Source organism: Pagrus major, chromosome 4 (genome assembly GCF_040436345.1).
Source record: "Pagrus major chromosome 4, Pma_NU_1.0".
Taxonomy (NCBI): domain Eukaryota; kingdom Metazoa; phylum Chordata; class Actinopteri; order Spariformes; family Sparidae; genus Pagrus; species Pagrus major.
In genome coordinates this window covers 32,021,641-32,038,907 of record NC_133218.1, presented here as the reverse complement: position 1 = coordinate 32,038,907, position 17,267 = coordinate 32,021,641, and the positions used below count along the sequence as shown (strand labels likewise).

General features: G+C 40.6%; 1 protein-coding gene across 1 annotated transcript in view; it reads right to left on the bottom strand.

Annotated features, from left to right (window-relative positions):
- Positions 1-17,267, bottom strand: part of LOC140994652 (protein unc-13 homolog C-like) — an 89,054-nt gene that overhangs the window by 29,008 nt on the left and 42,779 nt on the right. The window contains exons 15-16 of the mRNA XM_073464385.1: positions 15,200-15,333; positions 12,951-13,036 (exon numbers count right to left, since the gene is read on the bottom strand). Coding sequence (XP_073320486.1) covers positions 12,951-13,036; positions 15,200-15,333 — 220 coding nt within the window. The remainder of the gene's footprint in view (positions 1-12,950; positions 13,037-15,199; positions 15,334-17,267) is intronic.

Below are 17,267 nucleotides of genomic sequence, written 5' to 3'. Positions count from 1 at the left end.
CCTTGATGAGCAGAAAATCACACTACTGGCAACACTGACCGACTGCCAAGTGGTACGTGGAAAATGCATCCAAAAGCAGCAGAGAAGTGACATCTTTAAATATCCCATGATACGAGAAATACTATTATTTGTGTTGGCCGGCATTCCCATCTATTCAATTCATTTTCTCCTCTCATACAGTCAAAGCCTGAGGTGGAGTTTGTTCAGCTTGCTCATATAGATTTTTTTTACATCCTTTCATAAATCCCAGGAGTCAGCCACACTAGACACTAGATGACTGTTTAAAGTTTTGTAAAGTCGTGCAGATAACTGCTGAAAAGCCGCAATGATCCCAGCACCTTTCAGTTATTTTCTCTTCGAGCCAAACACTAGAAAATGGCCGGGATCACGGCTTGCATCTACACCTAACCTTCATGGCCAAAGTGGTTTTGATGGCAGAAATTGTAGAGGGATTTAAGGTTTCACCTGGATTCACCTGCTCAGCCTGTGTGTCACAGGAGGAGCAGGTGGTCGAAACATGGTGAATGTTGAGTCGAGGTTGTTTTACTAGAGACGACCTGCAGATATTCTGCCGCAGAGGATGCGTACAGTAATATCTGAGCCGAGGGATCCACTGTGGCAGTGCCGCTTTAATAACTGAGCTGGCACTGCAAGGCAGCTTATACACATACAGGATGGACACACATACACACACACACACACACACACACAGTTTGTCAACCTATCTGCTCTAAGCTGTCTGTCTGCACACACATACCCTCACTGTCACACACTCATAGTCACCTAAAGGAAGCAGATGGAGGTCAGTTGGGAGACAGAAAAGTAGAAGGTCAGCAGGTGTTTTATTTGGTGCTGCCAGCCAAGTTCTGGTAGCTTGCTGTGTGAGTGTGTATGTGTGTATATTTGTGTCTGTGTGCGCATTACATCAACTCAAACACATCGACTCTATAAATACGTGCACATAATTTATGTAATATGTTTCTACTGCCCAAAATATGAAATTGTGGCTGTTTCCAAAAATAACATTCATAATAAAAATGCTTGACTAGAAGGTTTCAATCACTCATATGAGCCCGAGCTTTATAAACAAAACTATCAATGAGAAATGCATAATAACTTTGGTGCGTCTGAGTTAAGAGTGACTCGTTGTTTTGTTTTCTGACAGATATTTTACATTTTGATATGAAATTTAAAAGGATGATTAAAAGTCATGAAAAAAGTCTTAGCAGAGTATTATGCTTTTTGTATGTGACAATAACAATAACCTACTCTCCTGACAATCATGCAGTTCTTAAGGAGTAAGCTTGCTCGGCCAGTGGCTGTACAGGACAGATCATGTTGTCCTGTCAGGACCATCAAAGATATTGGGAAACATCCTTAGAGGAACTTTATACCAAATTGCTTGGAACTGCAAGGGAAGCACGCACCATTTTCTAAGATCAATGGCTTTTAAATGAACACAGAGTTCTATAGTATCTGTTAGTGCATTTGTTTGTCAAATGGGATGGATCATTGTGCCAGCTAAATATTCTGCATTAGCATTTTTCTTTAGAGCTTCAAAGCCTGTGGTACGAAGAGAGAAATATCTGCCAGAGGTTGAAAGACTTTTAAGTTCTTGAAAAGCTTACGGCTTTCAAGGTACGGAGTCATACAGCTCATATCCTGTTTTCTAGAAAACGGCCAGAATGACAGAATGCGCTTCTTTGCACACTCTGAATGAAAACAAAAAAGGATATAATTTTCCATCCACTGGGTCCAATGTGATGTTTGAATAGAGGAGAGAATTTGAGGGAAAGGAGGCTGCAGGGGGTATTGCTTTAAAAAATTCTGCAATAAAACAAACAGAAGCAGCCTGACATCAGAATGAGTCATCTACTTCTTTTCCAGAAAATGGCATTACATTTTTTATATCTAAGAATTCCACCTAAAAACATTGGAGGCGACAGACTTGTCTTGAGCTTTTAAACACAATCAAGGTCTCCTCAAAATTAATTACAGGCATATGAACTTCAATATGATTCATTTATCATTCATTGAAGAATTTCACTTTCACGACAGCGATTATATTGTCAAGCTGAGGTGTCACATTTTTTCAAATGGGCAATCTGTCATTTTGGAAGGTAAGTCAATTGCTATTTATTTATGCTGTTTATGCAAATCCAGCCTCGTGGAGCCTCCTCGTGGTGTCACATTAAAAATGTAGGCATGTGCATGCATGAATGTATGCCATTCTTGTAGCAACACACAGACTGGTGTAAGCAGCGCTACAATGAAATATGTTCATCCATTCGTATGGGAATTCTGCGCCCTGCACTGTGAATGAGAGACACAACAATACAGTAGTTGCATGCAAATAAGGCACCACGGTGTTAGACATTGCTTCTCAGTGCACTCAGAGGATTTGGACTCAGAACATTTGAGGACATGGTCTGTACTTCCTGCAGTATTACTCTGTGGAATACGTTAAGAATACTTAGGCTCTGTACACACGTTAACGGCATTCCAGGTCAATGAAAACAGAGCTTTTAGGAAAACTCCTGCCTGTGTGAAGATATTCAGAAACGCCGTTTTCAGTGTGTAGACAGGAAAACTGTTGTTTTTTGGCTTGTCCCCTTTGTTTGGCAGGCTTTTGATTAGCCAACGTGGCCTTATGGTAGAGGTTATATCGCCACCTGTTGCACTTGGCAGCCTGCGTTTGTGTTTTCATACCGTTGGTGTGGACGAGAATTTTCTGGAAACCAGAGGAGGAAAAAAATGCATTTTTTTTAAATATCCGTGGACGTGTGGACTAGGCCTTAGAAAAAGGCAAGTTTAATCAAATTTTAGCCGGAATGCCAGCAAGGCTGAGTCTGTAATGAGCTAGAGATTAACGACTGGTTGACATCCAAATTATGTGCTTCATCTACAGTTTATTAAGAAAGTGATGCAGGGGATCAATAACAGGCTCCCGCAAAGGAAGTATGCTGGTCTGCACACACACTTCACACTGTTCTCTCTACATCACTGAACTCCCTCGCCACCCTTTCCCATTATCCTCTCTCTATATTTTCAGCCAAAAATACAGCAACAGGTTCAATTCCTGTGTCGTTAACGGCAATATGATGTGACACAGTAGAATTATGACTGTAACGGCTTCGGTTAAATAAGACAGTGATGAAGGGACGACTTGCGCTTCATCTATTTTTTAAAATCTCTTCAACACAGCCTTTCTTCCAAACTTAATTATACTGTAATGGTGAATTTCCTGTTTATGCAATCATGCAAATGGCTTGTGGCAGTGTACATTTACACCTTGCCACTCTCTACTTCCTGTACAACAATAGTAAGCCAGCAGATTCTGGTCTGTTAATTTATCTCGACATTTTCATTGTGGGCCATTGTGATTAGCACAGCTGGGTAATAGATAATGTGACTGGCTGAGAAGATAGTGATTAATCACCACACCCATCTTATTTAGATTCAGCTCCACCCACGCTTTTGCTAATATATATAAACGTAAACAAATGTATGAGCTAGCGCTGCAATCAGGCCATTTAAATAGGCCCGTCATATCTGTGTGTCCATGCCTGTGTGTGTGTCACATCATGCTTGTGTGTGCGCACATCTGCCGTATATGTGTGTGTGTGCCTTTGTGCCCCGCTGGTGGTAAACAGTGTGGGCTGTCCTGAGGGAGGAGTAGGCTCAAGGTCCCTGGTGAGGATGTCATCTTGTCTGAGTCAGCCCACAGGGACGGACAAACTCACAGGAGACTCACTCACTCTCTGCCTCATTGATTTAAATGCCGTGGATATTATGATGAACTGCGGCGGTACACCACAGCATTTCCATCCCCTAATTACCATCCAGTAAATTTCTCTATAGGAGCGTGTGGTTGGACAGATTTGTTCGAGACAAAAGGCTGCAGGACCAGAGTGGCAGCCAAGGCCAGTATAGTTCTCTTTGTGACATAATTCCTTCATCTTGGCTTCTGACCCAGTTCTGTCAAAGGGCCTCCTAAGCCCTATCGCAGGGCCCTACTGACACAGCTCTGCTATAACACCAGAGCCCACCAGAGACACTAACTCCTGTTGATGTGACTTAAGCATACACTGTAATGCATTAGGACACAGTCAAACTTATGAGATACTGCTGTAAGAGACCACTCTGGTTCATTATTGTGAATCACCATTGTAGTCTCATATTTCACTCTTCTATCTAATCTGTATGAACATTAAATATACAAGATTAATGAAGTATCATTTACAACAGAAGGTTGTATAACAATGTAGTTCGTAATCCCTTTAGGCTACTACAGAAACAAAAATATGTGGATGGATTAGTAATTAAAAAATGAATTTTTGTACTTGAGCGTGGAGGATGAGTTTAGAAGTATCAAAAACTGTGGAAAGAAGCAGCTATGTAGTCTGGTGGTACGGCAGCAGATACTTCTGTTGTTGGGATGGGTGTGGCCTCATAGCATCCTTCTGCTCGGGCCTCTCACCTTGCCGATATCAATAATGCTTGTTAGATTGGTGCCAGTGATGTCTTGTAGAGCCTCCCTGTCCTGGGCCATGCACAAACCATGCCAGTTTGTGATGTTTCCAGCCATAGTGCTTTCTATTGCTCCTCAGTAAAAGTTGACAGAAACTTAAAGGAGACCGATTATACGTTTTAGTTTTTTCCCCTTTCCCTCAGTGTGTTATATATGTAAAGTAAAAAAGTCAGCGCCAACAGGAGCTCCTTCTCTGAAATGCCTCATCGGTAGTCTCGCCTCAATTTTGTGACTTCTTCACATCACACTACATGTCAGACATTTGCATAACTTCTGCCTATATGCACAGTAGAGGCAAAGCGTATTTGAAGCCGGAAACACGACAGAGCCAACCAAAGACACGGTCAGTGGTGCTGGGTCAGGCGTGTTTAAGCTGACCAATCAGAGCAGACTGGGCAATCGGGAGGGGAATCTTAAAGTCACAGGAGCAGAGGACAGAGGCGGGATACAGTGCTGCTCCACTGAACAGTATGAGAAAACAGATGCGTTTTTTTAACACTAAAGCATGTAAACCTATTCTAGTTGATACTCCTAAAACTAAATTATGAACCTGAAAATGAGCATGATATGAATTTTTTAGCTTTCTAAAACAGGGTGGAGATGTGCAGTGTCCATGACGTTGATGCATATGTTTGATGCTGTTTCACAGGAATCTAAAATGTCTTAATAAATATTTATTGTCATTAACTTTATGAATAAATGAATATACTAAAATGAATATACTAAAATAACATTGGATTTCTTTAAGGGTGGGAATTTACAGGACTCCAATGAAAAAAAAAAAAAAAACTCTAGGCAAACTCTCGGTTACTGTAGGTGGATCTGTGCATCCAACAAAAATGCAGCACAGATGGGAACGTTACAAAAAATCTTTAACGCAGAAAATGATCCCATTTCCACTGGACTGACCGACCGAGAGAATTTATTAAGAATTTATGAGGTCTGCATGTATGGAATAAATGCACTACCTGCAACATTCAGCGCTTTATACACTCAATATAAACTCAATATAAACTATAAAAACCTACAGTGAGCTGAGGCATGGGGAGTTCAGATCTGAGTGTGCAGCGCTGTGCTGAAAACTGCAATAAAGGCATTAGACACAGCAACTGGAAAACAGACTAGCTTATTAAAATCACACTGCAGGACAACACCCAACCTTTAGCCGTGGCCCAGCCCCGTAAACAATGTCTTTCTGTGGAAACAAAACTCACCCTGAAGAGGTACATTAATTGAAATTCAATTAAAACTTTCTGTGGAGGGAGGCTGTTCCAACAGGCTGAAGATGAGTTAATGGGCTGCTGGAGCATTCGATCTTTAATGACATGCTCCAGAGACCACGGCCATTAAACAGCTATACAGTGGATATACACCATGTACTGTAGAACTTCATCACACAAGCATTGTGAAGTCGAGAAGCAGCGCTACTTTTTCCTCCTCTTAGTAAGGACTCCTTCCTTGTGGCTAAAACACAGTGAAGTTATTCATATTAACCCTTACTGTAATTGGGCACATGTTTGATTTAGGTCAACATAGTGGATCTCCTCTTTTATCAGATACCCTGTGTTTATCTTAAGCAGAGGTTTGGTGAGCTGACTCCACACGACCTTACGGCTGATACTTATTTCAGTCTGACCTAAATTGCGTGTGATTCCGTCAGTGCTCACCAAAACTAATAATGATGAATGATTTAAAAAATGTACGGACCTTTAAAGTGCACCCTTCTGAGTGTTCATCATGTAGGTGAATGCTTGAATGACAGTTATTTCAGCTTGCCATTCACTCTCTCACAGCCTCATCTTTCTTTTCTGTTTCTTATTTTTATCCTCTCTCTTTTTGTCTTCTTTCCTACCTCCCTCTGTGGTCTATCCTTTCCTCTCCTCCTCTCACACATTCAGAGATTCTCACAGAGATGCTAAAATTAGCAGCATCCATTTCTGCACCAGCACAGGCACCAGAGGCCTCCGAGCAGGAAGCAAAGGATGCATCAAAGACTTCATTAAGTAATGCACATGCACATGTGTGCACACAGACACGCGCGCAGATTCCTCTTTTATTCTCATTCATTCTTTCGCACTAGAGTGCACGACTGAGCGCTTGCAGGAAAATGCGCAGACAAACATGCCTGCACACACTCAGGGAGAGACATAGACAGAAAAACAGGACATTCTGGCCCGCCTCCTTCGGGGTGTCTCTGTCAGCCGCCCTGCCAGTTCTCTGCGCCTTCTTATGTAAACAGGTCACTCTGAGTTATTTCCATTTGTCTGAATGATAAAAGCAGGCAGCAAACTGGCTCAGTACCTACTCCTACCACCTCATTATTGTCACTCATTGTGTAAAAGCACAAACAACACATGCACCAATGAATATGAATATGTACATACACACACAGTAGAAGGAATTTGTGTGTGCAGCATGCAGAGATTACACGTGTGAGCTTGCATACATATACAACACCATTTTTGGACCGTTCTGCCAATCATCTCAACACACAAACACTCACATAACTTAAAAACAAAAAAAAAGGCATTGACAGATGATGGGGTGCTTTTCTTACACGATGGATGCAAAACATCGACTCAAAGACGACCCAACCAAAGCGATCAATTTCTGGTATTCCTCCAACAATTTCTAGCTGTGGATGTGCCACTGAATTATTATGCTTGATGATCCTTGTAGAAAGCAGAGGTTTAGAGTAGAGTAATTAAATCCCCTGTGGTTTCCCTGTTTTCTATTACATTTTTTCAATGATGTTCTCTTCTGTCGCCACACTTTCCTCTAGACCACTAACGCAGACAAACGTGTATGGATGCGCCAGATACATTTATATGTATAAAGAACGTTTTGCCATTTAAAAACTCAATGAGCATTCGTGTGAGTAACATTAGCTTACGCTGCTCATATCACTCGGTGTGTCAATGTCATTAAGTGACAATCAAAGGATCTACATCAAATGATAGAAAATTCATTAGCTTTACTTCTATCTCTCTGTGAATAGAAAGACTTGCCCTCCAGTGAAGCATGAGATAATTTAAGAGTTTAAAGTAAAAAAACAAACTAATGAATATATATTCTACTATCTGATATACATTCCCTTTTTGTTTTACTATGGTAAATTACAACAAGCAGGCCAAAATCTTAGCAGGTCCATTCAGCCATGAGGTGTATTTTCATCTGTGAAAAGGTTTTTGATAATACAAAATGTGATTCACACAAAATACCATCCACATGCAGCCACACTGGTTACACAGCAGCAATGTAACATAAGGTAATCTGTCATGTTTAGTGGACAGGACAGTCAGATATTAATGTCAATGTACCATACATCCAAGCATTTTAAAGATGCACATCATCATCATCATCATCATATTCTGCAACAAAAACATAGTACGCTCACATGCTTGGGATATTAAGAGTGAGTAATACGCAGGATCAATCCATAAAAGTACGTTCTGCTTTCCAAGTTGCAACTGGCACCATCTGGTCTTTATGTGGTTTTACAATCTATACAGTAAAACACATTATGTGGTTTACAATGTGCATATTTGCACCGCAATGTTAAAAGGTTTACGAGCTGTCAAACTCTCAATTTAACTGCTAGCTTGTCTACACCAAACCAGACCCAGAACTCTGACAGCCAGTAGGACCAACAAAAAATGAGCAATAATTCATACAAAGTGCTCCTTTGAGGAACATGACAGTCATGTCTTCCTCCTGGCACGTGTCGCTGTGGGCGGGCAGTGATGTACTGACAAGAGGAGGCAAAGCAGGGGAAGAGGGGTTCGGGCTCAAGGAGCTAGAAAGAGGGTATATGTGACTGAGTGCATCCATGATTCTTGTCTCCTTTCGTAACACGGACACCCTCAGGCCGATCAGACGCGCACACACACAAACACACACACTGCCCAAACCTGCTGTGACAGCAGTCAGTAACACCCTAGGTGGTCACATGCCCAGCTGCCCTGACTCAGATATGAGCATATACACACCACAACACCACTGCTCTCTCTTTATTGATCTACATAGATGTGTGCATTATGCTTCAAAAGACTAGTGATCTCAGTATTTGTTTGTTTTTAGCAAACGTCTTTGTCATTTCAAAATAATAAAACCCGTAGTGCTGCTTTTGTTTAAGTTACCATTTGTGCAGTAGGTAGTGTTCAATCTCTGCTCATTTATATCAGTTTTCCTCCTTATTGACATGTACACATATGCTGATGACACATTGTTCAGTATGTAGTTACTGAATACAATAAGATGTTCAAAGTGTGCAACTTTTCCTATCTTCAAAAGCCTTAATTCTTCAACCTTAAATGTTACTGAGACTAAATACATGCAATACACTTTTAGTACCATTATGATTTCCAGATATGCTCTTTATGCTGCAGTGAACATGTTCCCATGTAGATTCTTGTCCACATTCATAGTAAAAATGTTGCATGTTACTAACACAAGTCCCAGCTCTGGCTTTATTTGTGACGAAAGCAAAAAAAACAAAAAAAAAAAACTGTTTATTTATAAAACACATTATTTGGTAGTATTCCCTTTAATTCTGGCGTGATCTGAGTGCTTTGGACTGTTCTAGTGTCTTAAGCCAGATTGCTGGATTACTACAATCCTCTACACTGAATTTACAGTATGTCATCAGGGTGGATTCTGTTCAAAATGTGCCGGTTTGTGTAAAAACAAAAACCTACAGTAGAAAGGCCAATATTCTTTCAGTAAAAAATAAAAGAGACACAGTTTCAGAGAGTGCTGCATTGCCCGATGATAAAATGATGTCTGAATCATTCATTTTTAAAATGCTTTTTCTCTTCAGGGCGATGGAAGTATATGGCGTTACAAGTAAAAACATCCTGTTTGTACCCAAAAGGCAATGAAAGGCTGAGAATATATAACCCTACCATAGCCACTAGTGTTAGATCAAGGCTACTGAGAGATAAATGGCTACCTGCTTTGTTTTCAGTAAATCCTACACCCAAAGTCTCACACTTTTACAAGAATATGGTGAGTGTTAGAAGTGAAACATGTGGAATCGTGGAAAAAGTAAAGATTAATGATTTCATGTAAATCTCAATTCACGTAATCCAAGACTTCTTCTTGCTGCTTTATAGCTTCTCATTATCTCACCACAGGAACACACATCCATCTGTGCACGCGCACATATGAATCTACACGTCTCATTAAAATCTGACAGATGGGCACATTTATATGCATATATCCCAAATACAATCTGAATCCAAAAATCCATCCTCTGCATCTATATATGCTTCCTATGTGCATGTGCTTACAGGTTCGCAGTGTACTTCACTTGGCACCTGGTCGCCATGGCAACTCAAGATGGCTTAGCATGGAGAAAGCAGCAGGTATGCGCTGCGTAGATGAGGATAAATCACCAAATGAGCTCCTTTGGTGCTTCTCTGCCTTTTCTCTTACACACAGTGTGAAGAGCAGTCTCAATCTTTGACCTCAATCAGATCTGAGCTTTTCTTCTTGCTACCTCTCTACCTCTTCTGTCATCGTTAAAGTAGCAAAACAGTTAGTCTAGTTCAGCATAGAGGTGGTTCAAAGGATCCAACCAGGATCGGAAACGATATGTATGATATAAATTGCTATACTGGGTCCACTATCGCCCCATTTACTCCTGGTAATGCTGTAAAACGCAATCTGTATCTGGACTTGTTAGCCAGATAAGGATAAATGCATGTTTTTGTGAGGTGTAAAAGTGATCAGAATGTGAGTGGATCTGCCTGACCACGTCTGGAGGTAGTCTGGCTCATATTGTGTTGAGATCTTTGGTAGGTGTAAACACAGTCCCTACATAAGATTACATTAATAGACAGACATTTGTGTCCAGATAACATAAAATATAGGATGATGATCAAATTTAGAGTGTAAACAGGCAAGAAGGCTACTTCTATTCTGCTAGATGTCTTCAGACCATGCGTTTTTTTTCTTGACATTGGTGCGGTTGAATGATGAGATGACATGAAACTACAAGGTGAAAAACGTAACCTTAGAGTAAAACATTGTTCAGGTTGTTTGCCAGTTTCACTTATTGGGTTGTTTTTGAGGTGTACTTAACGTTCAGTAAAATTTGTATCATTCTTCTTATTTACATCGGAACCATTACTTCCCTGTTAATGATCTTTTCATTTGATCCTGAACTGTGTGGCACTTTGCATAGTCTGTTTCAATCTGAGCAACATAATTGAATCATTGAGCATCCTTCAGAGGTTTAATACTGATGATTTAGATATTACTGCAATGATGGTTTAAAGGTACGCCCTGCGTAAATAGCCTGTGAATAGCCTCAGCCGTGCATAATGGTCACGCGTAATGATGTGATGCTGTTGGTGAACCTCACTGATTAAACACAGCCGGCTAAATCTGGGTCTAATGAGTTACAGAGTGGGCGCAAGTATCGATATGCAAACAGATGTTTAAGGGCATTTCTACATCTTTTATAGATGGTTGTGGGAGTGTAAATGAAGCTTTTGCACATGTGCCAGTTTCCACGATGGTTGAGATTTCTAAAACAGAATCACCAAATAATGCGTCTGCATATTTCTGTCTTTGCGCTTACACACACACAAACACACACACACACACACACATACACACACACACACACACACACACACACACACACGTTAAGTCTTTAATCTACACAGACTTTGTGCATCAGGCCCCAGGTACTGCAACATTCCTGGACAAACTGACACAATATATTTTATACAAAGAAATGAATAACTTAATGTATTAACTTTGCCAAAAATACAAGATGGGACAAATGATGGAGAATTTGTCATCGACAGAATTTATTTTTTTATTTTTTTTCAAAGTTTCCCCAAACTTATCAACACAAAACATGCATGCAGCTTTTGCCCTGCAGACAGCGATCCGATCGCAGTGGGGATAACGAGAACACAGAATACAAAGTGTGAATAAAAAGGCAAGATCAGATTGCTTATTATCCAAATAACGTATCCCGTGGAATAGCAGGTGTTAATGGGATACAACTTCTCAAACACAGCAGGCACAGAGTTTTTTGAGAAAGTCTGAGTGAGACAATTGATCACAAAGGCAAGAGCAATTTGGTAACCATGAGCATAGTGTGTTCTGCATACAAATGCTGGATTACTGGGTAATAAAGCACAAATAGCCTTGCTGCTTTTTAGAGACCTGATTGTGGCAAACTTTAGCTGAGTACATCTTCGGAGTCCTAACCCAGGGTGCTACCCTGCCGAGTCTTTAGGTGCAAACACAAACAAACACACACACACACACACACACACACACACACACACACACACACACACACACACACACACACACACACACACACACCTATCCTGGGTGTTTGATCCAAAAGCCTCCAACTTTAAAAAAACAGCTAGTTCAATAACCTCCAGGAGGCAACGGCTGACGTTTAGGAGGTGAGCTGGAGATAGAGGGGGTGTGGATTGAAGTCAAAGCCCACGTTAAAATGAGGCACTTCTGTCTTCGTGCCAGAAGAGCAGATCAGAGATGTACCGGTTGATCACTGTGAGTCTCTACTGTTTTTGGAAATAGAGTTACTTGCGCTGACAAAGTATACACTAAACTACTGAAGATGAAGACTGAATATGAATTACATTTTGTGGCATATTTACTGTTCAAACTATTCACAACAAGGCTGCTTCAGAATGACAGATTTATAATCTTGAGTAATTGGTCATAGTGGAAGAAATTGAGTATTATCATTCATGCTCGATTTTTTTATGCCTTTATCTTGTGTGAGGCAGACAGTACTATTGCCTGAAGGTAATAGTGTCCACTAGTAATGGGTTCAACTCGCATCCCTGCTTTCAACCTTACATGCCTGACTCAAATACTGCATTATAAATAACTTTAAGCCTTATATGTTGTATAAATCATTTAAAAGTTAGCTGTCTATACTTTGTAGATATTCTTCTTGACTCATATTCAATTGGACCACAATACAGGAACACACCCACACACACACACCCGCAAACCTGAGCATCTGTTTTTGATTATGCCATCAATCAATTGTTTATCTTGATTAAAAGAAGTTCCAGTATCTCCATAATGATCAATACAGTGGAATCAGGTAGGAGTTATGTAGATACAGGCATTAGAGCTGACCACAGCCGATAAACAACACTCAGATACAGAGAGGTATGACACAGTAACACTCAATACTTATTACTGAGTAGTTACACATAGAGGACGGAGACAGCAACACATCAGAACTAATTTAGTGACTAGCTAACAAGCCGTTATACTCAGCGGTAACTACTCAACTACTAACTACCCTTTTTCTTCTTCACCATTACTCAATCAACTTATATCATTTATCCTCATCTCTCACTCAAACAAGAGGTACAGTAATCTTCTGATCTGCAGCAATACTGACCTTCCATTGCATACTTCATATCCAGGGCGAAGAGGTTCCACATGATCTCGGCGCTGATCTTGCCCACACTCAGCTCCTGTGGAAACCTGGTGGAATTGAAACGGATCCCAATCAGGCTCATTTCTGCATAATGACACGCTCGACTGGGTGGCCTGATGGCTTGGCCCAGCCTGAATCTCTAACAAATGACTTAACAGATGTGCAAGAAGACATGGTTGGTGAATCTCATAATCTAATAATCCCCCCCATCATTTCCAAACCTGGTTGAATGGGCTGGAATGGAGATGCATGCAGAGGAGATGAGAAAAGGAAAAGGATGGCAGCCTATTTGGCAAGTAATCTGCTGTTTTGAATGCCTATAGATTTTCAGTCAAAGCTTGGATGTGAGATGTCAATGGTTTAATTATCCGTGTCTTCAGACAGTGATGGGAGGACATTTATAGATGACTGGGCCTTGTCCTGAGAAAGGTCGATTTATCTGTAAATGTTTTACTTTTGCAAGAGACCGCCCTGTTTCCAACAACAAACTCGTTTGTCCGACCATCTCTATTGAAACAGTAATCATCTGCTCAGCCGGGACACAAACCAATGCCAAGCGTGCACACACACACACACACCCGTTCCCCTTTCCTCCTCTCCCCAACCTTCAGCGCATCTTTTTGTGGAGCAGAGGAACAAACGCTGAGACTAGAAGGCGGATTTGTGCTCCCACCGGCAACTGGAGGAAAAAAACAACAAGAATCCCAGAAACAATTGCTCCCTCTTTTATCTCCATCACTCTCCGAATCTGTTTCTCAACCTCGCTTATTCTTCAGTCATGCACCCACTTGGTGTACTGCAGGCTAGGCTGACAATGAAAACAAAACTGAATGTAACATCTGCAGCTTCTGTGTATACCCGATGGTTTACAATCTACTTCTATGTGGTGAAATAACTGATGTTATGCGGTTTACAATCCCCATGATGAGTATTTTTTGAATTTAATCTCTAAAGCTTCTTATTCTTTACACTTTTATAAACAACTGTAGCATCCAATTTGATCTACAGAATTTTTTTTGTGATTGGAAATATAAGTCTATTAGCTCAAAAAAAATTGTAGGCTGGATTCCCAAGTAAATAATCTCAGCACAGAGCAACAAACTAACATTTTCTTTTCTTCTGGCAGCAGCTCCCATTATCTAAAGGTAACAAGTCCACTCCTATGAAAAAGCACCGGACTTGCTGTCATTTTGGAACTTGACCGGGGGAATGTGGAGGAAATGGGCATGAATATTGCAAATCTATCATTAGACAGTGTAGGAGAGAAAGCTCAGGGCATAAACAGAGTGTTAATAAGCATCGTAAATCAGCAAGAGGAAGGAGAAAAAGAAAAAGGGGGAGGCGAGAATGTGAGAGGATATGTATGAGCAAGGGAGACAGAGAAAAATAAGCTTCATCTCATTTCTTTCAAGGCGAGCTCCACTCCATTTTCTCCAGGTCGTGTAATTTGTTTGATTTTATTAACCAAATCATCGGAAGGATGCAAATGCTTGCACCTCCCTCTACGCCATCACCACAATCAGCCCTCCATTTTATTTCTATAAACAAATCTCTCATCTGTTATATAATTCAGCAACACTGCTTTCCCCTTTTATCCATCCATACTATGGCTCACCATACAAACAAAGCATTTTTTAAGGCTGGCTTCTCTGGCTGCCTCACAGCCTTTCTTGCGCAACGTTGCACTCATTCATGTCCACACAATCAGTAAATACATTTTTCAAACAGGCAGGAGCTGATGGGTAAAGAGGGTTTTTGGATTTTTCCTCACATTCTCTAACAAAAGACATATTTAATGTATTTAATCTGTAGTCGGTAATGAATAACAGAGCCAGAATTGGCCTTAATTAAGCCAAATAATTAAATACAGTATAAAATATTGAACAAATACTTAAACCTTTAATCAGCATGGGTCTTATTACAAACCCTCAAAAAATAACTGAAAACTCAGCATCACTCGGCGTTAGGCATGTTTTCAGTGTGGTCATTTATAACTTAATTTAACTTTAAATGTAAATACTGGCAAATTATAGTTAGATACAAGCAAATATTCTAACGTGAACACAATGCTCAACAATACATGTGAAATGAAAAGAATTAACTGTTCACCGTGAAAGCTGGCAAAGCCCCCAATAAAGTACCCTTTGAACTCATTTTTTTATCAGATTGCTTAGTAAAAAATATGCATGGTATAATAAAGAAGTACATACTGGTTAATGACTGGGGTGTAAGCCGTCCGGTCTTCATCGATTACAGACACCATGAGAGTGATGAGTTTTGGCCAGAAGTCCAGGTTCTTTATCGACGGACCCTGCTCCTCCCGGGGAATGTCCTGCTTCCGGCTCTATGGAGACATAAATTAGGATGGCGAGAGTCAGCAGGCAGTTTGAGTGCATCTAGGGTGAAGCATTAGATTTGATGATGCTGAATTCTGGGATTTGGCTAAAATACTTTGTTGCCTGGTGTTCACAAAAAGATGGTTGTTGTGCTTCAGAGACTCTTCAACACATATTATCTTGCCATTACATTTTATATGCAACTGATACTAAACTTGCAGTTTACTGAACAGGAAGTTAGAGTTGGTGTTATTGAAGATGTTCAGAGTGTAGGGACAATAAAATCAACCATTTAAAAAACTTAAAATGAGGCATGGGTATCACATTGTTGTACGACTTCTTATTACAATAATGTGAGTTTGCTTGGCTGAACCGGAAACAGATGCACTGGTTGTTCTTGTGTTGTACCTGCAGTTTTAAACCACACTTGCTGTTACCTCCTGTCATGACAGGTGTCACCAAATCAACCACAGCTTAAATCTTTTAGTGTTAAAAGTGTTATCACCCTGCAGAACTGTATTTATGTTGATGTGGGTGCGCGTCAAAGTGTACTGCATAAAAATCTCTGTGGCTGTCCCGGGGTGAAAGGTGTTACATCTAAAACCTCTCACTGACTCTACCATCTGTTCACCCCACACTGAGTGCAATCACGCTGATCTCCAGTCAGCAAGTAACTGTCACAGTCTTTCATTCTGCCACAAACAGGTTCCATGGAAAACAAAGCAAGGCCACAGGCACAGAAAAACACTGAGCTGAGCGAACGCACTGGAGCCACACTGACAGATTTGTATCATACACAGACGTGATGAAATGCGAGCACACCCGTGTTTATTCACACTGACAATGACAAATACAGTGTGGACCATGGGGACATACCCTCCCAAGAGCAAGCAACGCACAGTTTCTCATCTGTGGATGTAACCCTGACTAGAGCAAAATGTATGTTTGATGAAAAGAAAATTATGTTGAAAATGAAACATGTTCAAATCAGTTATTGAATAATTTAGGCCGAATGATTTAATAACTTTAAGCGTATTGACTTTGGTGCAGCACACAGCGGCGATGTGGTAGTGAGAGCTGGGAAAATGGAAATGCAACGCGAGCCCATTTATCACAAATACAGTCCTCAGAAACTAATCAATTCCTGCAATAATCAACTTGTGCTCCTTGTTTTAAATATCTGCTGATGTAAAAGATCTAAATGGTGTTGCATGTCTCATGCCGACGCTGCAGTTGGGGGAGCGACAGAATTTAATCTCACAGGAACATGAAACACAGACAGGGCTTACAGCTGATTCTGTGACAGTCCATCGTGTCGACCAAGGGTTCACTACTTTAATCATTCGGGTTTTGGGTCGTTAAAGTTAAGTCTATCATCCTGTGTGGCACGGTCATGAACACAGATTACTACTCATTCTGTGGGAGGTTCCATCGCAGACATCGTAGTTGATCAAAGGCTTGTGGATTTCTCATTTGCATGTTCATGTATATACGCTATGTAGCGAGACATGAAAAATGCACTGGTTTCCAACGCGGACGCAACAGGGAGGCTGCTGAGCTTTATATTTAACAGAATCCTAACTTAAAGACTGTGTTGGAACATGCAATAGAAGCTGGATTCAGATTAACCTCGGCTCATATGTACCCACAAGGGTAAATCATCTACAGTATGAGCTACAAGAGCTGGTAAAGAAGTGAGAGGTGAAACAACATTGGTCAGTGTGATCATAAATTAACGCAAGCAGCGCCAAAGACAGATTTGCTCAGCCCATGAATCATTTAGTTCAAGATATTGAGAGGTTAACAAGTGATTACTGGTGAGAAGAAAATAAGCAATTTATGAGTTTGGATCAAAGCAACAAGAAAAAGGCCTGCATCCATTTTGGCCCCTAACTCATTATGAATTAAAAAATAGTGATACTCACTTCAAAGAGAAAAGTAC